The sequence below is a fragment of the Gobius niger genome, assembly GCF_951799975.1.
Source record: "Gobius niger genome assembly, chromosome: 6".
NCBI lineage: Eukaryota > Metazoa > Chordata > Actinopteri > Gobiiformes > Gobiidae > Gobius > Gobius niger.
In genome coordinates, this window is record NC_136857.1 from 22,645,653 (window position 1) to 22,670,922 (window position 25,270).

Sequence of the window (25,270 nt, forward strand, 5' to 3'; positions counted from 1 at the left end):
TGATGTCACTGATGATGTCATCAATACATCATCAGCCTGTACCATTTTGAATTGTATGTTATTAAGTTAGTGTGGCTTATCCGGTTATTGTTTTTATTTTGTTAAGTAATGTTAAGATTTCTAATACTGCCTGTGCAGTTGTGTGTGAGACCCATGGCCTGAAGAGATGTCATGGGTTATTGTAATTTTGTCAGTGAGGTGGAATGGCCCAACTGATTGGCCATTGTTTTAGGCAGGTGTGTGCTGTTTTTGGGGGAAAAAGGTCTGGAGGTGAGGGGAGACCTGTTAAAAGTCTGGAGCCGATCACTGTAAATAAATCTTTGCCACGCAGCAAAAATGAACTTTGTCTTCTGACATTTCCTTTAAAAGCCACTTTTTGGCCACTCATCGCTACACTACCTCACAAATGGTGGTGGCATTTAAAAATATTAATAATATTATTTAATTAAAACAAGTCCATTCCTGCAAATAAAAGGGGCGAGGGAGGAATCAGTTGTTGCACCATTAACCAAGGAGGTTCCAGGTTTTATTATACTTTGGAGAGTTATTGTGTTCGACAGCTTGTTTTTAGAGGCAAAGCCAATAATCCATTATGTCTCGCAAGTGAAAAACAGCGATAAGGAAATAGTTTCTTTTTATTGAACATTTTCTTGCAAAAATACTTTGTACAAAAACACAAATACATCGTGACATAATGAAACGCTTTACGACATGTGACTTAAAAAGTGTAAACAAAGTAATTCACACATTTAACAGAAGAGTACATTTGAATCTGAAGGCGAAGAGTAAATGCTGGCATACTAAGTGCCTTTGCAGATTTTGTTTGCAGATACACAGCCTAGCCGTATGTATGTATGCTCGTATGTATTTAAAAAGTTAAGCCCCTACAAAGGTTAAGGGAAACCGTTGTCCCTAAGGCGTAAACATTTGAGAATGGGGTCTAGTATTCAACTCCATGATTAATAAAGTTCCTCCATCAATGAGCAAATAGTCCAAAATGTGAAAGTTTCGAAATGATGCGGTCACATCAACAAATAGAAAGTAATTTAACTTTTTAATTATACAGCAATTTAATTCAAAAACAATTTCTATTTGAAATTTGCAGTATTTCTTTGTGTGTTATACTTTCTCAAATGGAAACAGGTTCTGCTCTTGTCCTTTTTTGCCCCGTTTGGCTTTCTTTTTACTGGTCTCCTCCTCTGCCTGTCTGTTCTGTGGCCAGGACAGAGCAAGAGTTTCAGAGGCACTTTTTCCTGTTGGACTGAGCTCCTCGTTGTCCGGGTCTTCGTCCGATGAGAACCCGCCGGTCTCTCCCTCAGGACCCTCCTTAGACCCAATAGCGCCAGGCTTCGTCCTGTATCGCTGCTTTAGACGCTCACGAATCAGCAGGCCTTTAACCAGCAGAGTCCAGTTTGAAAGATCATGCTTTTCACGCTTCTGTTGAAAGACATTGGTAAAAAGTTGAGAATTGCAGTTGAATGCACTTTCTTCATTTGCCGTACAATCATAAAGACAAAAAAGATGAAAAAAATAACTTTATTTACACCACACATGAGTTTGTTTGTGTGTTTCTTTTATTCCTTTGAACTTATAAAAGAAACATTCTGCAGTTTGACTGTAAATTATCTTTACAGTAATTCCTTGATCTGTCTTACCTCCTTCTGTTTCTGTTTGTAGTTTTCCTGTTCTTCCACCCAGGCTGCTCTCAGAATCTCTTCATGCTCCTCACACACTGTATCCATCAGTACTACAAAAACATGCAAAACAATAAATCCCATGTCCTTTGAAATACAGATGAAAAGAGCCAAGGTGCAGATGGTGATTTTAGTAAAATTGTTACAGTGTTACGGCTCTTACACGGCATGCGAGTATCCTCCGTGGAAGTCGAACCCCGTCACAGCAGGAGCAGCGTCCAGATTGAGTTTTCTAGAGACTCTGTGAAGATTTGGCAACTTCAGATGAACACAGCCCACCGGCAACATGCAGGGCTTAAAGAGGTACACGTTCCCATAGTCGTTTCGGGGAACCTAGTGAGAAGACGATTCATCAAGTGGTAATATTAGTGTGGCAGAACGTGAGGTATTAGCGCTGCAGCGACAATGGTATTCTTTACCTTCCCGTCCACAGCGATGGGCAGCTGGTACTCCTCCGTCTGCCACTCTCCAAACAGAGCCAGGTCGTTCTCATCTTTGTTCTCCAACATGACTCTGGCTTTACGAGAGCGATTGGAAAAACCTTTCACCATCTGACCGGGACACGGGCACACGTTTGTTACTCAGGGGTTCAGCCACAGTCGGACTGTTTTGACTGGGTTCATGTTACACTCATGCAGACTTAAGGTTTTACATAATACTTTATATGTCCAATTTGATGATTATTATGTGATATTTACCCTTGTTATTACCAGTAAGTGATTTGTTAAAAACTACAAAACCGCTGCAGTTCAGCGGGATTCCTGGGTTCACTTACTTATTCCACACTGTCCTGTGAATGTTTACATGTAATGGCCAATAAAAATATGCAATTTTCTTGTGATTTTAATAAAGATCAGACCACATTTTATAACCAATTTTGACAGAAATGTGAGAAAATCCAAAGCGTTAACATACATTTTCCTCCCACTGTAGATCTAGATAAAATCCAGGACCAAACTATGGTATGGTCGACTGTATCCCAGAGTTGCTGAACAGAGACCGTACCTTATTACCCTTCTGTTCCTCTTCCTCTTCTTCAGAGTCCTCTTCACTCACGGCCCTGAACTCCTCGTCGTCGCTCCCGCCTTCTCCTCCGTCGCTGCAGCTCTCCTCTGTGGAGCTCACTTTGGAGGCCACACTCCTGCGTTTCTTGTTCTTAGGCCTCTGTCCTGGCTTCACTCGCTTCATCTCCTCCACATCCTCAGATTGGACTTCCTCCTCTCTGCTTTTTCCCATCAGAGGAGGGTCTCTTGGATCCAGGAGAGACTTTGGGACCAGTGGGACTCGACGCAACCAAGCTTTGTTTGCTCTGGCTCTTGGTGTCTTTGCCCTGTAAAGTTGAACATTCATATTGCTTGGGAATAGAAAGGACAATTAAGATCAAAATGTATATATCTTCAATGCACAGGGATTAGTGTATTTGTAGCACACTCATGGCAAGCTCCAGTCCCAAGCTCCAGTTTTGATGAAGAATAAATATACATTTTATAAAAAATCCTGTGTCTTTACCTTTGCAGCAGATGGAGGCTTAAAAGGCAGAGGTTGCAGAGACAGAACAAGTCGACAGAAGAGCTGTAGGGACCTGAGCACCAGCAGGAACAACTGCAACACCGACACGTCATCATGTTATTATTGATCACTTAAAAATTGGTTAAAGGGGGGGTATTATGCAAAATCAACTTTTTCAAGCTTTACATCATGTTATGTCATTCCCTCATTAAAAACATGCCTGAAGTGTTGCCTTGGCACATTCACGTATTTTTGAGTAATCTGTAAAAACTCTGATGGCGGCCATTTTAGGGATAGGTTTGCCTGAGTCCTCCTAGGAACGCCCCCACCTCCTGGAGACGCCTCCGAGCTTTTGAGAGAGCAATTTTATACAAGGCAGTTATTCTAATTTACTGCATTTACAGACCAACAGAAGGTTTCGTCATCATTGTAGTGCTATAGACTGGTGCTATGTGATTGAAAAAAGCATAACACCCCCCTCTTTAAAGTAGAGAATGTAGATAAGATTGTTGAGCACAAATAACAAACAAAAAATGGCGGAAACGGGAAAATTAAGGAAAGGTTATTTCGTGACTCAGAGAAAGACAAAAATGACCTGACAATCAATACGAATGTGTTGATTGTTCAGTAAATGATAAAGTTGACAAAGTGGTACCATTTGTGGAGTCCGGAGAGGTAGTTCTGGTCAATGCGCTCCTCGGCCACATTTCCAAAGTGAGCAGGAAGTAAAGACAGGGTTATGGCCAGAAGATCCGGTTCACTACAGACAGAGTTATGGAACTGAGCACTGGTCACGAGACACAACAAATGCGACTTTATCAAAACACTACTCCAGCAGATGTAAAAAGTACCATATTTTAAAACCACTCTAAGAAGGACAATGACTTCAAAAAGTAAAACCATGTGAGCAACAAGCTATTTTGAAGTGGATGGATTGCGACTTTGACTGGTTAGAATCATGTATTCTATTGAATTATTTAATTGTTTATTGTTTTTCAATATTTTGTCTTCATTAATAAGAATAATGGCCTACACTTGGAAGTGCACTTTACAAGCCAGCATTGTTAATTGAAAGCTCATGAAAAGAAACAGCTGCAGTGGCCCAGAAATACATGAAGACTCATTTTCAAACAGTCTTGTTCACTGATGAGGCCGTGTAACCCTGGATGGTCAGATGGATGGAGTAGTGGATGGTTGGTGAATGGCCATCATGTCCCAACAAGGCTGTGACGTCAGTAAGAAGGTGGCGGAGTCATGTTTTGGCCTGGAATCATGGGGAGAGAGCTGGTCAGCTCCTTTAGGTGGAGTTTCTGATTTACCACTTTCTTCTATGCTACAAAAAGAAGAGCCGTGCTTTCCCGAACAAAATCATCTTCATGCATTGACAACGCACCATGAAAACCTCTGCATCACTGGCTGCTATGGGCAGCAAAACATCTATGAGGATGGGAGGCAGTTCACATCCAAACAGCAGCTCTGGGAAGAAATCTGAGGAGAAACTCTCCAAAAACTCACAAGTTTAATGGATGTTAGGGTGGTCCTTAAAGGGGCTGGATGCAAGTTGGCCATTTTATACTCACTACTGCCACCTCAGGCCATATGTGTAACTGCACCTTCTATATTAAGCTCGTGCATGACGGCAATTCGACCCGAAGTGACACCTTTTTGAGTGACAGTGCAGCATTTTAGAGGCAGTTGTGGTGAACAGGTCTGGGGCTCATTCTACACCTTAGGACATGGCTGGAACATGTAGGGGGAGGAAAATACTTAATTTTAACATTTTTAAACTCCCTATAGTCCCTTTAAATTCTGACTTTTAAAATGTCATCCTCCCACCCTCCCAATAGATTCTCCCTCAGTAGAAACTTATTGCTACCAAATATCTCCATGATTGGTCAATATTTAGTGTTTGCTCAAAGCGACTCAAGGTTCAATATTAGGCGCACAAATAAACTGCATTTTCATGTTTTCATGTTCTAATATAAATTGCTGTTAAAGAATGACAATTAAAGTTATAAGTAATTAAAGAGCTATGAGCAGTGTTCTCAAGAACTGGCAATGTCATGTCAGTGATAGTTCAACAGAGTGCTGGCGAAATGTTCATAGCTCAACCGCTCTATCAAAACAAATCAAATTTATTTATGTGGCACATTTAAAACAACTGTTGTCGACCAAAGTGCGTCACAAAAAGGTCTACAGTACAGAAAAAATATAATAATAATATACAAAACACAATATACAAGCAGCGACGCCAGGGTTGCCAGGTCTGGGCAGCCAAACCCGCCCAAAATTATCTGAAAACCGCGGAAAACCTGCGGACATACGGCGCGGCTGGAATTTTCAATATTGTTTACTAGTTAACAGAGCCCATGTGCTCCTGCGATGATGAGACACTGCCCCTATTTCCCCCCCTTATTGAAAAAGCAGCTTACAGAGCCTTGGATTTGCCTTCGAAATAGTGATTTTGATCAAGTCAACATTGATTACAGCAAGGCAAAAAAACGCGGACAGTTTTTTTCACCTGCGGAATGGCTTTAAAAAACGCCCAATTCCGCGGTTTAACCGCGGACCTGGCAACCCTGAGCGACGCACTAACAGCTCAGATTTTGCCAAGATATGTGCTAGACAGTGTTAAAAGCTTCTGAAAAAAAGTGTGTCTTAAGCAACGATTCAAAACTGTCAAGTGTCTGTATGTGTCGTTTGATGACGTGGAAACAAGACCCTTGATAACTGTCGCCTTCTTTGAATCGGGACAGTTTGTGGTGTTCTGTGTCGACCTGTCTGTTTCTGATCTTTGGTCATCAAGGCATTGTACTCCTGCATCAGTGAGACTCCTCGTTCGGCAGTATCGTTGACAATGCGAAGTTCGCGGACCACTTCTTCAGCCTTCAGTTAGTCTGCGTTTGATTCCCAAGTCTCTGGATTTGTTGCCAGGAAAGAGTTGGGGAGTGAAAGAATCTCAAAGAAATTGCATGTGTTGCTGGTAACAAAATCCCTCAGCCTTTTATCATGGATTGTGGACTGGTCGATTGCAATTTGTTTTGCAGGGTCCTTTTGTGCACTGTGACGTAGTTGCTTAACCCTTAATATCCCTTTACTCGACTGCAGTTTCTTGAAGGCACCAAAGACAATGAACTGATTTCAATGAGGAGCTTCAATAGAAGCGAGTCACCGGCGGGAGCTGGTGTTGGTAGTCAGGAAAGGAACCATGACTTGACGTATGCTGATATTCCAAACACACAGAAGTTGCCAAGACCTTGTCCTTCTCTGTTGGTCAGTTGAAGCCAGCATCTCTGAAGATAAATATTTTTAGTATGTAAATCAGCTTTGCCATGAAACGAGCACGGTGCACCTGGCTTCATGAACATTATGCCGGCTTGAGCATACTCTAAATACACTCTGACCTCCAAAATAATTGGTAGGAATTGTTTTCTAATGGGGAAGTACCGGATAGGACGGTGGGAGCAATAAAAAAAAACATATATTTTTTTTCATAGTAGATAAGGACCACCCTAATGGATGTAAGTATCAAAGTGTAACTTGACCTGTAAAGATGTTTTTGATTCAAATATTTTTTGATTTCAGTAAAAATGACCTCCTAATGCTGCACATTCAAGAAATAAAAAATATCAGTCGTTTACAACCTATAAAATGTATTGAAACGCTGTTGTGCATAACACAGTGTATTACACTACACTTACAACAAATGTCAAGTATTCCCAATGTTTTCTACATAAACCGTGAACAAAAATGACGATACAAATCCTCCTCCTGATTTACATACATTTATTTACCACAGCTCAAAGTGCTTCCTGGGCGACACTGCACAGTCAGGGGGACGCATCAGAAGGACACGGCTGCAGCGCCGCCTCACCTCCACCGGAGCTCCTCTGGGCTCGCCAGTGACATGTGACTTCCCACAAGAAAGGAAGACAGTGGCGCAGATGGTCGAGCGGGTGTTCTCGTGATCAGAAGGTCAGAATCCAGCTCCTGCGCTCTGCGGTGGTGTCCACCTGGCCTCCGGTACCTGCGCACATCGCTGTATGAATGAGAGTGTGAATGAGTGAGCGGCTCCTTGATGTAAAGCTCTATAAACAAATAAGTGTAAACCATTTACCATTTACCAGGAGCAGCGGCCTCCTGAGAATCCACAGGTCACTCCCATGTGGTGTTGGGTCAGGACGCCCTCTGCTGGTGCCGCGCTCACTCCCAGATGTTTCCCTGTAAACAAACAAAACAAAAACACACACAACCCTACCTCCCCAAACACACTCCTATTCATCTTTAATATTACGGCCTCAGTCATACATGGAAGACATCAGGTGAAAACAACACTGCAGTTTTGGCCCATTTTCAAAAAACAGTTCATGATTATATTTTTATTAAATGAAAATAAGCTCTTTCACAACATGTTTCACACCTTTTAATATTGCTTTGGTTTCAAAGTACAAAGAGACGAGTCAAATCTTTTTATTAAACATATTAATACAGTTACAAAAAGCAGAGAATCAGGAAGAAGGGAGTGTCTCACAAACTGCTGAGTTCATGGACAAACCCAAATGTCCTGGTTACAGTTTATAACAGTCAGCAAGTGTGAACAGACGGCTCCAAAGACACACTTACGTTACAGCACAGCAGTCAGTCATTCAGTCATTCACCCACACACTCTCTCCACTCACACATCTGCACTGGAGGCAAGGCGGGTCAAGTGTCTTGCCCAAGGACACAACGACAGTGTGCACTGCCAGTAACTGAGATTGAACCACCAACCGTTGAATTAGAGGTTCAACTCTACCAGCTGAGCCACTGCTGCCCCAAAACAACAACAACAACAACAACCCCCCCATGGGGGGACGACTGTCCCACAAACCCGAGCAACAGAGACATGAAACTTTTTGGGTCAGTTTGTCTTAAAGTCTCACAGTTATGACACGAAGAAGAACAATAGAGAGTCATTGTTCAACACACACAGATACTTTTACATTGAGAAAACTGGAGACACAGATACTTACCACAAAGCACACACAAATACTACTACTACTACTACAAAACAGGAAATATGTTTTTTGTCTTTTTGATTTTAAAGCACACACAAATACATAAATAATACTACTACAAGAAATATGTTTTTTGACTTTTTGATTTTAAAGCACACACTAGTACTACTACTAATAACAATAATAATATAAATACTTTAGGTGTTTTTAAAGCATAAACCAATACTACTACTACTGCTATTGGACTATTACTACAAATACTAAAAACAGAAATACTTTTGGTGTTTTTAAGAACACACAACTACTACTACTACTACTACTACTACTACTACTACAATAACTACTACTACTAGATATACTATTGGTGTTCTTAAGAACACACAACTACTACTACTACTACTACTACTACTACTACTACTACAACAATAACTACTACTACTAGATATACTATTGGTGTTCTTAAGAACACACAACTACTACTACTACTACTACTACTACTACTACTACTACTACTACTACTACTACTACTACTACAACAATAACTACTACTTCTAGATATACTTTTGGTGTTTTAAGCACACGTAGGAACGACTGAGTTCAGGCTCTAGAGGTCAAAGGTCGGCGCGTGGAGGTTGGTAAATGTGGCCGTTACAGACTTTCTGAGTCTAAAACTTAGTCCTCGTCTGACTCACGGTCCTGGAGCACGTGGGGGTGGAGGAAGTAACGGGTGAAGCCCTCGAACGTCCCAGGACAAGTGGAGGGAGCATCGGAAGCGGTCTTCAGAAAAGGAGAGGCGTGGGCGCTTGGCGTCGTCCTCCTCATCTTCGTCATCTTCATCCCTGCTGCGCTTGGATCCGCCGAGGGGCAGAAAGTCCAGAGCAGGGCCTGAAGACAACTCCGGGACGGGACGGGAGGGTTCCACAAACATCCTCTGCAGGGCGCGGAAGGCTGGAGGCAGGGGTCGCCGCGGTGCGGAATGGTTCAGGGGAAGAACCACCGGCTCCACAGACTGAGCAGGACGGGCCAGAAACTCGTCTCCAGGCACGCACTGGTCTTCATCTTCCTCTTCCTCTGAAAGACGACCGTCGTCCATGTCCTCCTCCTCTTCATCGCTGTCCTCCTCGTCCTCCTCTCCAGGCACGCACTGGTCTTCATCTTCCTCTTCCTCTGAAATGTCCTCCTCCTCTTCATCGCTGTCCTCTTCATCGTCTTCCTCTTCCTCTGAAGGGGCCAAAGACTCTTCTCCGGGCACGCACTGGTCTTCCTCCTCCTCTTCCTCCTCCTCCTCCTCCTCGATGAAGAAGACGTCCTCTTCGTCCTCCCAGTACTCCACCTCCACCTCATCCTCCTCGTCGTCCTCCTCTTCATCATCTTCCTCTTCCAACGCACGCAAGAAAAAAAGACCCCCAAGACCCCCAAACTCACCTACGTCGTCCTCGTCTGCGTCGACCACGTCCTCCGGGGCGTCCCACGTGTCGTCCCACAGAAGGAACCACGGAGCGTCCACAGGGTCTGAAACAGACAAACATGAGCAACAGCACAAACCAGTGTTCATTTTCACAACATATTTTACTTTAGTTTTAGTCTTTTAGTCTTTTGATGGAAATGTCCTTTAATTTCAGTCAAGATTTAGTCAAATAATTCTCTTCTTCTTTAGTCAAGTTTTTGTTGAATAAATGAATTGAAGACAAATTTAGATGACTTTGCATTTATAATGTTTATTATAATCATATATTATGAAGGTCCTCGGCTTCATGGAGCCTCTCCCACATGAACAAAGCTCACAGCTGTGCCTTTGGCAGTGAATTTAAATGATATGAGGCTCTTTCAAACTGTCAGTGGAAGTTTGGATGATTTTAGTCTCTAAATTTCATTTTTATCTAGTCATATTTTCATTGACGAAAATAGCTGGACATTTTAGACATAGTTTAAGTCTCAAAAAACAACTTTGAATTTAGTTTTAGTCCAATTTTAGCCAAAATATGACTTTGACTAAAATGATGGATTATATACACTGGCACGAACAAATGTAATAACCAATTCATGTTAATTAGCTTCCATAAATGAACAATAATAAGTTTAAAATGACTGACCTTAATCTGGCATGTCTTGCCAAAGTTCACAGGGCACCTGGAAGTGCCAGTCAAACCTAAGAAGCATCAAAAGTTGACTACTTTTTCAGCAAAGCAAAAGCATTTCTGAGAAATAATCTAGAATGTTGAACTGGAAAGGTTTACATTAAACACCAGTGAATTACGACGCCCACAAACTAAAATACTTCTGTTTTCCAACAAATTCCTTGATGAAGTTTTACTTAAGAATCCTACTGATGAATGTCAGCAGTTTGTATCAGGTATTAACCGTGTCCAAAAAAGAAACAGACGATTGAAAGTTACCAAGTAAGCAACGAGTCTCAAGACTGACCTTTTCACTAGCCTTACCACTTAGGGCCACAACAACGACGCCGTGAAACTAAACTACTTCATGTTTCTAACAAATTCCTTGATAACCTTTTACTTAGGACTCCTACTGATACATTTAAGCCGTTTTTATCAGGTATTAACCATGCTCAAGCAAGAAATCGTCGAGTGAAAGTTACTAACCACTCTCATCTGACCAATTCCATTAGCTTCAACTTGACCACTTTAGACCAAAACTTTAGCATTAGCAAACGCCGCATTGCCCTCACACGGACAAAACTGGTACTAACAAAGTAAATTCCTGCTGTTTTAGTAATATTTGTTGATATACAGTATTGTAAAGACACTTACCCCCAGGGAAGCGGTCCAGAGTCCGTGACATGATGATCAGTCAAAGTTGTTCGCAAATCTGAAAAAAACACACAAAAAAACATATAGAAGCACAGAAACAAAGTGTTAGAAAGCGTTTTGAATGTGTCTAAGACCAAGAATTGACATAAACTTGGTGAGAAATTACGATACAGACCTCTCGTGTAATCTCTCTCTCGGGTGTCGCAGTGACAGGAATGATTTTCCAGCAACTCACAGTTTATATAGCGCATCTGTCGTCATGACAACGACGCCAACTTCGACAACGCCATAACACTGACAATGAAAAATAAAATCGAGCTGTAAAAAAAGCAAAAATAAAACAAGAGCAACGTCCGTATCCTTCTTCTTGATATTTAAAAATATTAATAATATTATTTAATTAAAGACAAGTCCATTCCTGCAAATAAAAGGGGCGAGGGAGGAATCAGTTGTTGCACCATTAGCCAAGGAGGTTCCAGGTTTTATTATACTTTGGAGAGTTATTGTGTTCGACAGCTTGTTTTTAGAGGCAAAGCCAATAATCCATTATGTCTCGCAGGTGAAAAACAGCGATAAGGAAATAGTTTATTTTTATTGAACATTTTCTTGCAAAAATACTTTGTACAAAAACACAAATACATCGTGACATAATGAAACGCTTTACGACATGTGACTTAAAAAGTGTAAACAAAGTAATTTACACATTTAGCAGAAGAGAACATTTGAATCTGAAGGCGAAGAGTAAATGCTGGCATATTAAGTGTCTTTGCAGATTTTGTTTGCAGATACACAGCCTAGCCGTATGTATGTATGCTCGTATGTATTTAAAAAGTTAAGCCCCTACAAAGGTTAAGGGAAACCGTTGTCCCTAAGGCGTAAACATTTGAGAATGGGGTCTAGTATTCAACTCCATGATTAATAAAGTTCCTCCATCAATGAGCAAATAGTCCAAAATGTGAAAGTTTAGAAATGATGCGGTCACATCAACAAATAGAAAGTAATTTAACTTTTTAATTATACAGCAATTTAATTCAAAAACAATTTCTATTTGAAATTTGCAGTATTTCTTTGTGTGTTATACTTTCTCAAATGGAAACAGGTTCTGCTCTTGTCCTTTTTTGCCCCGTTTGGCTTTCTTTTTACTGGTCTCCTCCTCTGCCTGTCTGTTCTGTGGCCAGGACAGAGCAAGAGTTTCAGAGGCACTTTTTCCTGTTGGACTGAGCTCCTCGTTGTCCGGGTCTTCGTCTGATGAGAACCCGCCAGTCTCTCCCTCAGGACCCTCCTTAGACCCAATAGCGCCAGGCTTCGTCCCGTATCGCTGCTTTAGACGCTCACGAATCAGCAGGCCTTTAACCAGCAGAGTCCAGTTTGAAAGAGCATGCTTTTCACGCTTCTGTTGAAAGACATTGGTAAAAAGTTGAGAATTGCAGTTGAATGCACTTTCTTCATTTGCCGTACAATCATTAAGACAAAAAAGATGAAAAAAATAACTTTATTTACACCACACATGAGTTTGTTTGTGTGTTTCTTTTATTCCTTTGAACTTATAAAAGAAACATTCTGCAGTTTGACTGTAAATTATCTTTACAGTAATTCCTTGATCTGTCTTACCTCCTTCTGTTTCTGTTTGTAGTTTTCCTGTTCTTCCACCCAGGCTGCTCTCAGAATCTCTTCATGCTCCTCACACACTATGTATCCATCAGTACTACAAAAACATGCAAAACAATAAATCACATGTCCTTTGAAATACAGATGAAAAGAGCCAAGGTGCAGATGGTGATTTTAGTAAAATTGTTACAGTGTTACGGCTCTTACACGGCATGCGAGTATCCTCCGTGGAAGTCGAACCCCGTCACAGCAGGAGCAGCGTCCAGATTGAGTTTTCTAGAGACTCTGTGAAGATTTGGCAACTTCAGATGAACACAGCCCACCGGCAACATGCAGGGCTTAAAGAGGTACACGTTCCCATAGTCGTTTCGGGGAACCTAGTGAGAAGACGTGTGCGATTCATCAAGTGGTAATATTAGTGTGGCAGAGCGTTAGGTATTAGCGCTGCAGGGACAATGGTATTCTTTACCTTCCCATCCACAGCGATGGGAGGCTGGTACTCCTCCGTCTGCCACTCTCCAAACAGAGGCAGGTCGTTCTCATCTTTGTTCTCCAACATGACTCTGGCTTTACGAGAGCGATTGGAAAAACCTTTCACCATCTGACCGGGACACGGGCACACGTTTGTTACTCAGGGGTTCAGCCACAGTCGGACTGTTTTGACTGGGTTCATGTTACACTCATGCAGACTTAAGGTTTTACATAATACTTTATATGACTGTGGCTAACCCGTCTGTGTTACAGTTAAAGAAAGTTCAAGTCAATACAATACAGTACTGTATGCATCAAATCATTGATCTAACCTTAAATGGCTCCTCTCCCAGTCTGACAGTTCGAGCCTCTTTCAGCCATGTGTCTCTGGAGTGAAGTGTGTGCACACAATCCCTGGAAGACCATTAGGTGCATGCATTTTCAGCAAAAAGAACAAAGGATATAGATAATAATATAAAGCTCAAGATCTTATGGCCTGTATGTACCTGGAGTAGACTGGTTCTCCTCTGCAGTAGCCTAGAACAGCGGCGGTTTCTGGATAAATGGCCTCATATTTGAGCAGGTGTCGCTTCAGAGCGTACAGAGGATGGTTCTTGTACTCCGTGATGGAAATGGGAAGGGGCTTATTCATCAGCTTTGACTGCAGCTGAAGGGGAGACAGAGGATGATAATGATAAATACAAAAGTATTATTAGAAATACCCCCACCTGAACCAAGCACATTTTCCCCCCAGTTTGTCTTCACACAAATCAAAAAGTTTCTTGGAAAAAGAGTCAAAATAGTTATCAAAAAAAGAGCATCAAAAAGTGACAACACCACAGCAACAACACAAGGAAAAGGATCCGTTCAGATCACTTTTGTAGGTCTTAGCTTTCAAATGATTACACTGGCATATAGGCTGTATGAGCTCCAGCCAAGAAGCGTTTAGATTTGGGTGACACTGAACTGGAGGAAATGCAATTGGTTAAGGCGATGGGTAAGAGGTTTTTAACTCCATCAGACCTCCTTGTCCTCTTGTTTGTCCCTCTCGTCCTTGGGTCTTAAGAAGGGCTCTAGCGTGTCCTCCCACCAGTCGTCATCCACTCTCCTCTTCCTGGACGCCGTCATCCACGTCGGGTCGTACTTTGCGCCCAAGTCCTTGAGAAATCCCTCTCCGTCCACAGAGATAACGTACGTCAGCGGCTGTGATGCGTTCTGGGATATGGCCTGAGGAGGCCCCACACCCACATCCACATCCACACAGGCCCAGGAGCTGGTTTTGTCCAGGAACACCTCGATCCACTCGTCTGCTCCGGGGCCGTCCTTGTGTCTCCTCCTCATAGGTTCGCCTTCATGCTGCTCTGTGTGGTTTTGGTCACAGTCTTGTTTTTTGGCCCCGCTTCGTCTTTTTGGGGCTGGAGTTTTGGTCTCTGTGGGTTTCTTGCCTTTCGGAGATTTCTTAAAAGACAACAAAAAGATAAACAGTCAGCTGTCCAATTAAATAGTGAGGGGGAAAAAGTGTACTAAATACTTCTAAGAGCAAACCAATTTTGCTAGAGATACAAAAATGTCTAAATTACATCAAAAGCCTTATAATTATATTGTGAAGTGTTATAACAGAGTATGGAATTACGAGCATTAATATGTGTTACCAGGCCTACAGTGGGAAGAAAAAGTACATCAACGCTTTGGAATTTCTTACATTTCTGCCTAAATTGGTCATAAAATGTGGTCTGATCTTCATCAAAATCATAAGATTGAGTAAACAGTGTCTGCTTAAACTAATACCATCCAAACATTTACATTTCATCATATTTCTTATTGGCCATAATATGTAGACATTCACAGGACAGTGTGGAATAAGTGAGTACACCCCCTGGCTAAGGTTAATTAGACAAATTTATGCAGTCAGGTGTGAGCCGGACATATTTTGCAGAAAACCTTGAGACATTCACAACAGCGTGGAGTAAGTGATCGCTTGTATTAAATAGCTGGTTGATCCGTCTTTTGTAGCAATAACTGCTTTTCAGTAGTTGCAGATTAGTCGTGCACAACAAATCAGGATGAATCTAGACCATTCCTCTTTACAAAACTGCAGTTCAGCAAGATTCCTGGGTTCACTTACTTATTACCCGCTGTCCTGTGAATGTTTACATGTTATGGCCAATAAAAAATGATAATATGTAAATGTTTGGGTGGTATTAGTTTAAGCAGACACTATTTTTTCAAGCGTTAACATACACTTTCCTCCCACTGTAGATCTAGATAAAATTCAGGACCAAACTATTGTATGGTCGACTGTATCCCAGAGTTTCTGAACAGAGACCGTACCTTATTACCCTTCTGTTCCTCTTCCTCTTCTTCAGAGTCCTCTTCACTCACGGCCCTGAACTCCTCGTCGTCGCTCCCGCCTTCTCCTCCGTCGCTGCAGCTCTCCTCTTTATAGCTCACTTTGGAGGCCACACTCCTGCGTTTCTTGTTCTTAGGCCTCTGTCCTGGCTTCACTCGCTTCATCTCCTCCTCATCCTCAGATTGGACTTCTTTCTTTTTAGGCTTTTTTCCTCCTCTCTGCTTTTTCTCATCAGAGGAGGGTCTCTTGGATCCAGGAGAGACTTTGGGACCAGTGGGACTCGACTCAACCAAGCTTTGTTTGCTCTGGCTCTTGGTGTCTTTGCCCTGTAAAGTAGAACATTCATATTGCTTGGGAATAGAAAGGACAATTAAGATCAAAATGTATATATCTTCAATGCACAGGGATTAGTGTATTTGTAGCACACTTAAGGCAAGCTCCAGTCCCTCTGCATAAACACATTTTTGATGAAGAATAAATATATATTTTATAATAATCATGTGCCTTTACCTTTGCAGCAGATGGAGGCTTAAAAGGCAAAGGCTGCAGAGACAGAACAAGTCGACAGAAGAGCTGTAGGGACCTGAGCACCAGCAGGAACAACTGTAACACCGACACATCATCATGTTATTATTGATCACTAATTATAAACTAAGATATCGATGTAGTAGCGGATAAAGCGGCTCACGTAGGTCATCTCCTGGTGGCTCTTGGCTGACAGACTGGCCAATCGCCTCTCCAGTAAAGATCTAGCATTGGGATGATCCTCACAGGAAAGACTGGGGTTTAGAGTGACAGTCGCTTTGAACCTGGAGGAAAAAATTGGTTCAAGTAATCACTACACAGAGGATGTTGATTAGACACTAGATTTTTGAGCACAATTTGAGGATCTGGCAAAGATTTTAGATGATATAATGGTGTTTAATGAGAATGTTCCGATAAATGTTTCAGCCTGTTCCTCCAATCCATCACATCAATCCAAAAGCGTTCCAGAACAATTCATTTACAAATTAAGCACTGATCACATGAATGTGATTTAAAAAAAAAAAAAAAAACTTCCCATTGATAAGTATTTTTTTCCAAAATAAATATAACAACTCAATATCTACTGTTCCAAATTATTATGCAATTCATAGCTTCAATACATTTTAAAGGTTGTAAAGAACTGAAAATGGTCATTTCTTGAATGTGCAGCATTAGGAGGTCATATTTACAGAAATCAGTACCCATTATTTGATAGCAGCATCAAAATTCTTGCATCCATTAAACTTTTGAATTTCTTTGATAGTTTCTGCTTGGGTTTCCTTGCAGGATGTAAGGCAAGGCAAGGCAAGGCAACTTTATTTATACCGCGCATTTCGTACACAAGGCAACTCAATGCGCCAACTCAATGTAGCCTCCCAGAGCTGCTGTGTGGATGTGCACTGCCTCCCACACTCATATATGTTTTGCTTGAGGCTCCAAAGGTTCTCAATAGGGTTGAGGTCAGGGAGGATGGGGTCCACATCATGAGTTTCTCTCCTTTTATGGCCATAGCAGCCAATGATAGAGAGGTATTCTCGCCTAAAGGGGCCAACCAGCTCACTCCATGACTCGGCCCCCTCCTCTCTGACGTCACAGCCTTGTTGGGACATGGTGGCCATTCACCAACCATCTGACCATCCAGGGTTACATGGCACTTATCAGTGAAAAGACTGTTTGGAAATGAGTCTTCATGTATTTCTGGGCCACTGCAGCTGTTTCTGTTCATGACCTTTCAATTAACAGTTTAGGGGAGGCCGGATAGACGGTTTATGCACAACTGCAGCCTCTAGAGGGTCCTACACCTTGATGTTCGGGAGACTCCTGAGGCATCAGCAACTTCAAATACCTGTATGCTGCTTTGTAGCAGCTGTTCTATTAATCTGATGTATTTGTCTGGCAGAAACCGTCCATATTGCCTTTATCTGCACAAACCCATGTGTGCTCTTCCTCAGCCACAAATCTCTTAACAGTATGATGATTACCCTTAATCTTCTGTGAAATATCGAAGGTTTTCAAATCAAGTCCAAGGCATTCAACTATTTCATGCTTTTCATCAACAGAGAGACCCTTTTTCTTTACCATATTGCTTGAAAATGGTGGCCTGTGGAACATCCTTTTTCAGTAGTTTTTCCCTTAACTGGGCTTAACCTGACAACTAACTATCACAGGCGTCTGAGATTGATGTCAGTGATTCAAAGAGCCCTGAGACACAATACCATCCATGAGTTTCTATGAAGAACATTTTTTTTAACCTTTTTGACACTGAAATACAATTTGCATTATAATTTGGAACGCAGTGTAGTGGCTCAGAGAAAGACAAAAATGACCTGACAATCAACATGAAAGTGTTGAGGTTCAGTAAATGATAGCGTTGATAAAGTGGTACCATTTGTGGAGTCCGGAGAGGTAGTTCTGGTCAATGCGTTCCTTGGCCACATTTCCAAAGTGAGCAGGAAGTAAAGACAGGGTTATAGCCAGAAGATCCGGTTCACTACAGACAGAGTTATGGAACTGAGCACTGGCCACGAGACACAACAAATGCACCTAGATAACACAGTGAATAAAATAAACGATTAGAGTCATTGTGCAAGTAAGTGTAAGTTCTGTTAGCTTAATTAATGGGATATTTAAAGAGTAATAGGCGTGAGAGTTGATGGAAAAACCTTGTGAGTGTCAATAAGCGTCTCCTTTTTGTATCGGTTCATCATTCTCCGCAGATACGTCTCCATCTCGGCCTGTTGCTTCTTTCTGGAAAAGACAATACAACTTCAGCCTTTCCGTTTCTCATTCAATCAGCATTGTTATTTTAGTTCATAATGTCTTTACTCACCTCTTCCTGACCTCTGGTGTCTCGATCTCAATCTCCACAGACTGTGGGACAGAGAGGGTCGGAGCAGATGGTTCCACTGGACCAAGCGGCTCCTCCAGCTCTGATCAACAATATCACAACACATTAATGCTGCTACTAATGCTGTTGGTTAGAAACTGCAAAGACACGTTTCCAAAGTAAGACAATGAGATGGGTCATTTTTAGGGTTGCAAAGGGGGGAAAAGTTCCTGATTTTCTGGAAATTTTCAATGTGGAATGGAACGTAAGCTTGAACATTTTGGGAATATTGTAAAATGCTTAAAAAATCATGATATTTTTGTTGAATAAACAGTAGGTGAACTATTAGCTACCCATGATGAATTATGTTTTCTGAATCATAAAACATGCATGTGAGTGATGTCACACCCTGCCCATGGATTAAACAGAACCGACCTACATGATAGACTGTTAAAACAATGTAATATTGGAATGTTGTACAGTTGTATTACAAAGATGAATATAAGATGGAAACAAACATGGAATGAGTCTTTTCCATTTCCAAAAGCTCTTCTTTGTATCGGCCACAGCCTAAAACACTGTCCTCTTCAAACACTGATGCTCAGACATCGCAAAAATTAGACTTGTCGTCTCTGCTGTCTGTGTGACAAATATTTCAGTGTATAACTAATTAATCATATGTTTATGCTTCAGATTATATCAGTCTGTAAAGAACCGTCTGGTTAAGTCCCTGGTTATTCCCATTAGTTCCCATATATTTCCACAAATTCACATTGAAAATTCCCAGAATTTTGCAACCGCAGACATTTTCCTAAAAGATAGGGTATGTAGCCTTTACTGGCTAGTCGTTTTTAACTTGACTTGATCAGCTATGTTGATCGTTCCATGACAAGGGTGTAAAAATATCCCAATCTGAGGTTACAGTAATTATAGCAATATTGTAAGTTCCCAGTGCTTTGTTTTTGTTTTTTCCTCTTGTGCAACAAAACAATGCCGTTTTTAGCCCAGGAGCTTACCATTACATAGGCTCCATTTTATTTTCCATCTTGTTCGTTCGAGAATATCTATCGACTAACCTTCGACATCCTCCCAGTCGTCTTCCTCACTGTCCTCCTTGACCTCCGTCTTTGTGACAAGTGGGACCTCGATAAAATCATCTTCATCGGAGTCCTCCTCCTTTTTCACCGGAGACTGAAAGTATTTACTGGTAGATTCAGCATCGGTTTTGCCTCCGGAGACTCGAGATTTGGATTTAACTTTCCTCTTGATGGGATCTTCAACATCTCCAACACCAATAACTAGAGGGGGGATGGAAAGTAAGTAAACGAACAGCACAGTAAGTAACAAAAAACCCAACTGTAATGTCATTAAATTAGAAAAGTGAATCATATCTTACACTCTTACACTCTTTCATAACATAGATGGAGAGCTGGTATTATCAAGTATACATGCAGTCCATGACATGGCTTGTGTTGCTGACTTCATGCCATTTTTATTTTTTATTTAGTTAGTGATAGTGTATTTCTCCTCCAGATATACCTGTTTTTCATGTTCGGTCTGCAAAGTTATCAATTAAGGGTCATAAATAAAAGGCAGTTATATTGCCCTCCACAGCTTCAAGAACATGGATTTCTCAATATGTGGCCAAAAGTTACAATGAAGCACATCGTGAACATAAAGGCCCACCTGTCTCTTTCCTTCTCGCCTTGCGCGGCTGCTGCAGTTTCTTCTTTGTAGCTTTCTCACATCCAGACTCACTTTCTTTCTTTTTCGCCATTTTTATTTTCCTAACTAATGCCTCAAAGTAATGAAAACATGCACACACTGCCTGGAGTTGCAGGAGAGCAGCGGGGTCCACATGGAAGGGTTAGAAATAGCGGAAAAAGCTCAAGTTATTCAACATTTCATTAAGAAGCTTTCATAACGAGAACAAGTGCGCGCCGGATGTTTTCAGGCGGAGCTGACACGTCACTTCCGGTAACGATTTATCTTAAATTTGTTTAAACTTATTTACTATAAACAATAGGCTACATGTACCCAGAGTTTTAATTTCTTATTCTAATTTTCAAACAGGCGTTTTTAGTTTGAAACAATCTGTACTGTTCAAAGTTGCAATGGCAGCATATCACCACTAAGGGGCAGTACAGTCCAATGACACTAACGCGACTGTCGGCTGAAGCAACAGGACTTTAGATCGTTGGTATTTATTTTGTTGCTGTTGTTTTTGCTGTGTTTTTGACTGTTTAATATATATATATATATATATATATATATATATATATATATATATATATATATATATATATATATATATATATATATATATACATATATATACATATATATATATATATATATATATATATAGGATGTGCTCTTAGTGGCTTCAAAGGGCACTCCAACTGAGTTGGGTTGCTTTAGGCTGCCTGAGAACTGTAGGCGCGAGTTTATATAAACAGCCTATGGTTTACCTGCGTCTCCCCATTTGAAAGAATTTAGGTCGATTTGACAGGTGCTGCTGGGATTTTTGAAATGGGATTTTAGCCGACTTGGCAAGCCAAAGTGTGGGGCTAATTCTGCTTTCTCATTGGATGTAAACATTAACAATTGTGTTATGTAAAATTATATTTGTGATTATTAATACATCAGCATTATGGCTTATGGTGACAACTGAGGTCAGACAGGTCCTGTTTATGAAATATTTATTGTAAAGAAAACAAACAACAACTTTAAACTCAGTGGTGTTCATTTTTAGGCTAAATTTAAGTCATTTATTATAGTATCCAAGAACTACTAACACAGGGACAATTAAGTCAACCACGGAGGAAGGGGAACAATTCATTCAGAAAATAAAATATTATATTGTAAAATGATGAACCATAATTCCTTTATGTCAGTAATGAGGTCCACAAATTCACTGAATTCATCCATATATTTTGCAAATCCTTGCAGGGTATTATTCACCTTTACTTAGAAAAGTTCTTTGGTACATGACTTAGTATCAACTGGGGTATTAACTTTGAAACAGAAATGTCATCTTTTAAGAAATGACCACAAGGACTCAGGAAAACTAGACGATACACATTTTATTTGAATGCATGAATGATGAAAATGTCACAAACACGTAGCAGCGAGAGTATTCTGATATTTGACAGTGATGTGAAAAAAGTCTGGATCACCCTTGTCATTTATTGGTTGTGTGAATGAAACTCTGCTAACATGATTGAATCTCCCCCATTGCATTGTGTTCCCCTGTGCGCTCGCTCCTGTCCGAGCTCTGTGGGTAAAACCATGAATCTCATCAGGGAGACGCGGAGAGGGTCTGGCCTCTTTCATCTCACATCATCTCAGTCCAATCTAAGTCCAAATCAGCTCCTATCGATCTGCTCCGAGCCACATGTTCCCTCTGTAACACTTAACAATGCTGTCCTCGGTCCGCGGCCACACTTCAAACTTTAAATGGTTAGGGCTGATGTTACACTGTACAAGCCATAGGGCTCTTGATGAGATTTCATATTGTTTTACCCTCAGTCATTGGTCTTCCATTGGTGCAGTCATGGAAATAAGAATTCTTGGTCTATCCAAACTATAATTAAACATGGATCTTGAAAACAGTCAAAAATCAGGTCATATAACTCCCATAAAAAGTGTAGATTTTTTTTAAGTTTTCAAATGAACCATTGATCTGATACATTATTAGGGTTCTGCTTAGACTATTGTTGCAGAGCTGCTGACTCTATGACATGATTGCATTGATTAAAATGTGAAGTTTGCACAGTAAGAATTATATCAATCAAAAATAAAAAGGATTAAATATTGTGAAAATTATGAAAACCTAATAGTGATCTGTGTTTAGATGGTTTTCCTTGTTTGCTTTTTTTTTATCCTGGCCTGGAACTGACACAAAGGAAACATTTGAGTTAACAACACAGTCCAATCTTTAGTAATACAAAAGTGAATGATTCTTTCGTTATTTAACAAAACAATGACAACGCAATATATGTTATCTTTAATACATATCCTGTCGCAATGCTAGTAACATATAGATTTGTCATTTTGGTGCTATATCCCCAGCTCTGTGCATGGCTTCCATCCCTATATGAACCCCATACAGTCAGATAGGAATAAAAAGCCATACGCAGCACTGGGACGTCAGTCTGCTGATAAAAGCATTGGTTTTTTCCATCAGATTAAAATCGCCCACTAAAGGTCAGGACTTCACAAGAGAAGCAAATCTTGATTAAAATGCAAATGAAAACAGAAATGAAGCCACACAGATCGATATGAACAAAACAATACGGGGGTTCTCAACTTGGTGCTGCATCTGGAGAATACTGGAGAATACATTATACCATTATATCACAATCAGACAGAAAAAAGGGTTCTGCCCAAGTACACAACAATATGTCGGCCGTCATGCATCGCGTTGTGGATGTAAATGGATGACATTCCAGGTATCTCCAGGCCTCAAATTAGGACTAAACCATAGCTTAAAAAAAGTCTTTAAAACTGGGTCTAAACTGGGTGCATGTCACGTCTAAACCGAAAAAGCACCAAACTGAAATGCACGACTTAAAGCTGCATTATGCAACTTTTTGTGTGGGAAAAAAAAAGTAGCTATTTGTGCGTGTTTGATCTTGTAGTGACCCAGCGGCTGTATGAATGGTCAACATGGCGCCTTTACTTTTGATCACAGTGGTCTCTAGGACGCTCCAGGATCAATTGTTTTGTGGGTTTTCTGATGAACTGTGAAAAACCTTCCAAACAACTGATCCTGGAGTGTCCTAGAGACCACTGTGATAAAGAGTAAAGATGCCATGCTGACCACTCTTACAGTCATCGGTCACTACAAGGTCAAATATGCACAAATCTAAAAAAAAATTCCATATAAAAAGATGCATAATGCAGCTTTAAGCATAAATGAAATATAACATCTACAATTGACCCAAAACTGTGCGTCCAAACAGAGTACTTTTCAATTGATTTAAGGTAATAAAACATTTCACCCATCCACACAATGCAGGAATTGATCCAGTGACTTGTTGCTATGATGTGAGAGCACCAACCCCCTTTTTCTATAACGCCATTTTCTATATTTGCCCACTCCCGGTGTGGCTTCTAATTGAGAGTGTGAGTGCTCTTCATTGCAAAACATTGTTATCTGGAGTAGATTGTTTCATCTTCAGCGGCGCCGCTTCACACCTGAGTCTCCCCTATAGGTCACACCAGCGGCGACCCTCATCCTCTCAGGGTAGAAATACCATCGGTAAAAGGACGGCAGGTCTGCAGTGGGTTCAGCAATGACAAGGTGCAAAATAAGACCAATTCCATTTGTGATGTTTGTTAAGTCAAATGGAACTCAAAACGGTTCAGACGTCTTTCCGCTTTCTGATTTCGCACACTTCAAGACACCTCGCGTGTACAGTATGGCTCTATAGTCGCTGTGATGTGGCTGGTCGTGACAGGAAGGGTGCAAAAATCTGCCACACTTATTAACAGTGACTCAAAATATTTATGGATAAAACCCCGTCGGCTCGAAGAAAGAAAAAAAAAAGGACTAAAAATACTAAACAAGAATCAGAACTTTGCTTGAACTAATCCACAGTTAAACCAGGATTAAAAGGGAAATTAATCCACCAGAACTAAGTCGGAAACCACTAGAGCGGCTTTAAGACGGGGCTAAAACCAAACTGAGGGAAAATCCTGTTTGAGAACTTATATCACATGAAAAATAGCCGTTTTCTGAAGGCTAATCAACATAATATCCACAGTAGAACCTAAGGCAAAAATAGTACACGATTCGTTTTTGTCAAGCTGACTGTTTTTGACCACGAAAAAAAAGGAATCTGAAGACAAACCCTTTTACCTTTTCCCAGTGATTGTAGCCAATGCATTGAAAGATACTGTGGTCGATGCGAATCGGAGAAACCAAGGCGAAAACAGTTTATAAGTTGAACATTTTGTGCTCACTGGAAAGTGATCACAACATTGTGCAATTTCAATCTATCTGCTGTTAATGTTATCTTGTGGATATATCTCTGACTTTTATCATAGTATCTATTCCTTGCTGTAACTGTGTTCTTATCATTTGGATTTTTCTGTCAAATTTGAAGTCTCTTTTCTCTTTGTCACACAGTTGTTCTTCTCTTCGGCACCTGTTGTGCTTAATGAAGAAATGCCTGATATCTCACATTATCTACACATATAATCTGTATAGCAAAGACCATTTCTGCGACAAGTATTCTCTCTGATCAAGTTTACGGCTCACTTAAAATGCAACAAATCAAGTTAAATGACCGTATTTAAGGAGTAAACATGTCAAGGTTATTGAAGTAAATAGCTTTTTACAAAACCAGAAAAAGCGCTAAACTATTGAAGGCATTACAGCAGGATAAGGCTTGAAAAAGTGGAGGGAAAAAAAACATTCCTTCACACAACTTCAAGGGAAAGGATATGAAATAAATCCAATTACCGAGCTGTCAGTCAGGACTCTAATTAGAGCAACTCCAGCTGATTTTGGCAAAAAGATGCAAAAAAATAATTAAAATTTCAACAAAATGTCTGAATCTTCTCAGCTGACTTTGAAGCGGGTTGAAAAAGATAGCAAACTCATCGTCCCGGGAGCTGGCACACACGTCGGACGCCGCTGCAGTTCAAACCCAGGAAGGAGAGCTGGAATGCGGACGCAGACAGGTGGCCTCCCTCCTCTACCCGCCCCCCCCTCCCCGGGTCTGGATGTGGACGTCCGGATGACTGGTCAGTTCTTCGCTGTTCAGAGCTGAAAATCCAAAGCGCAGTGCAGACAGAGAGGAGAGGTGCACGAGGAGAGGTGCATGAGGGAATGTGGGAGAGAGCGAAAGGGGTTCCGGCTACTGTGCATTCTGACAAGAGGAAAGAGGGGGTTAGAGAGAGGGGGGTTGGAGGAGAGGCAGAGAGGAGAGAGAGAGAGTGAGGGGGGATTCAATTGTGTTAGACTGAAATGTATTCTGTAAAAACCTTCAACAATGTTGTGTATGAAT

At 41.0% G+C, this 25,270-nt stretch overlaps 1 protein-coding gene, 1 long non-coding RNA gene and 1 pseudogene across 3 annotated transcripts; all 3 read right to left on the bottom strand.

Annotated features, from left to right (window-relative positions):
• Positions 1-1,093: 1,093 nt before the first annotated feature.
• LOC306964441 lies at positions 1,094-9,293 on the bottom strand (annotated as a pseudogene). The gene is made up of 8 exons (XR_013794284.1): positions 8,893-9,293; positions 3,849-4,029; positions 3,204-3,296; positions 2,700-3,024; positions 2,114-2,245; positions 1,858-2,027; positions 1,656-1,747; positions 1,094-1,437 (listed from the first exon to the last, which is right to left on the bottom strand). The product of XR_013794284.1 is annotated as an uncharacterized misc_RNA (transcript).
• A 279-nt stretch (positions 9,294-9,572) lies between these two features.
• LOC306964791 lies at positions 9,573-11,198 on the bottom strand. Its single transcript, XR_013792995.1, has 3 exons — positions 11,147-11,198; positions 10,294-10,330; positions 9,573-9,712 (listed from the first exon to the last, which is right to left on the bottom strand). It is a non-coding gene; the product is annotated as an uncharacterized lncRNA (long non-coding RNA).
• Positions 11,199-11,716: 518 nt separating this feature from the next.
• On the bottom strand, positions 11,717-20,184 carry LOC306964513 (DNA repair protein complementing XP-C cells homolog). The gene is made up of 15 exons (XM_079558537.1): positions 19,938-20,184; positions 19,328-19,549; positions 18,255-18,354; positions 18,088-18,172; positions 17,811-17,968; positions 16,089-16,209; positions 15,911-16,003; positions 15,382-15,726; positions 14,074-14,508; positions 13,557-13,717; positions 13,383-13,464; positions 13,049-13,180; positions 12,787-12,956; positions 12,583-12,676; positions 11,717-12,364 (listed from the first exon to the last, which is right to left on the bottom strand). Exons 1-15 carry the CDS (start codon positions 20,026-20,028, stop codon positions 12,047-12,049), a joined length of 2,607 nt encoding a protein of 868 aa, XP_079414663.1. The 5' UTR covers positions 20,029-20,184; the 3' UTR covers positions 11,717-12,046.
• Between the last annotated feature and the right edge of the window lie 5,086 nt (positions 20,185-25,270).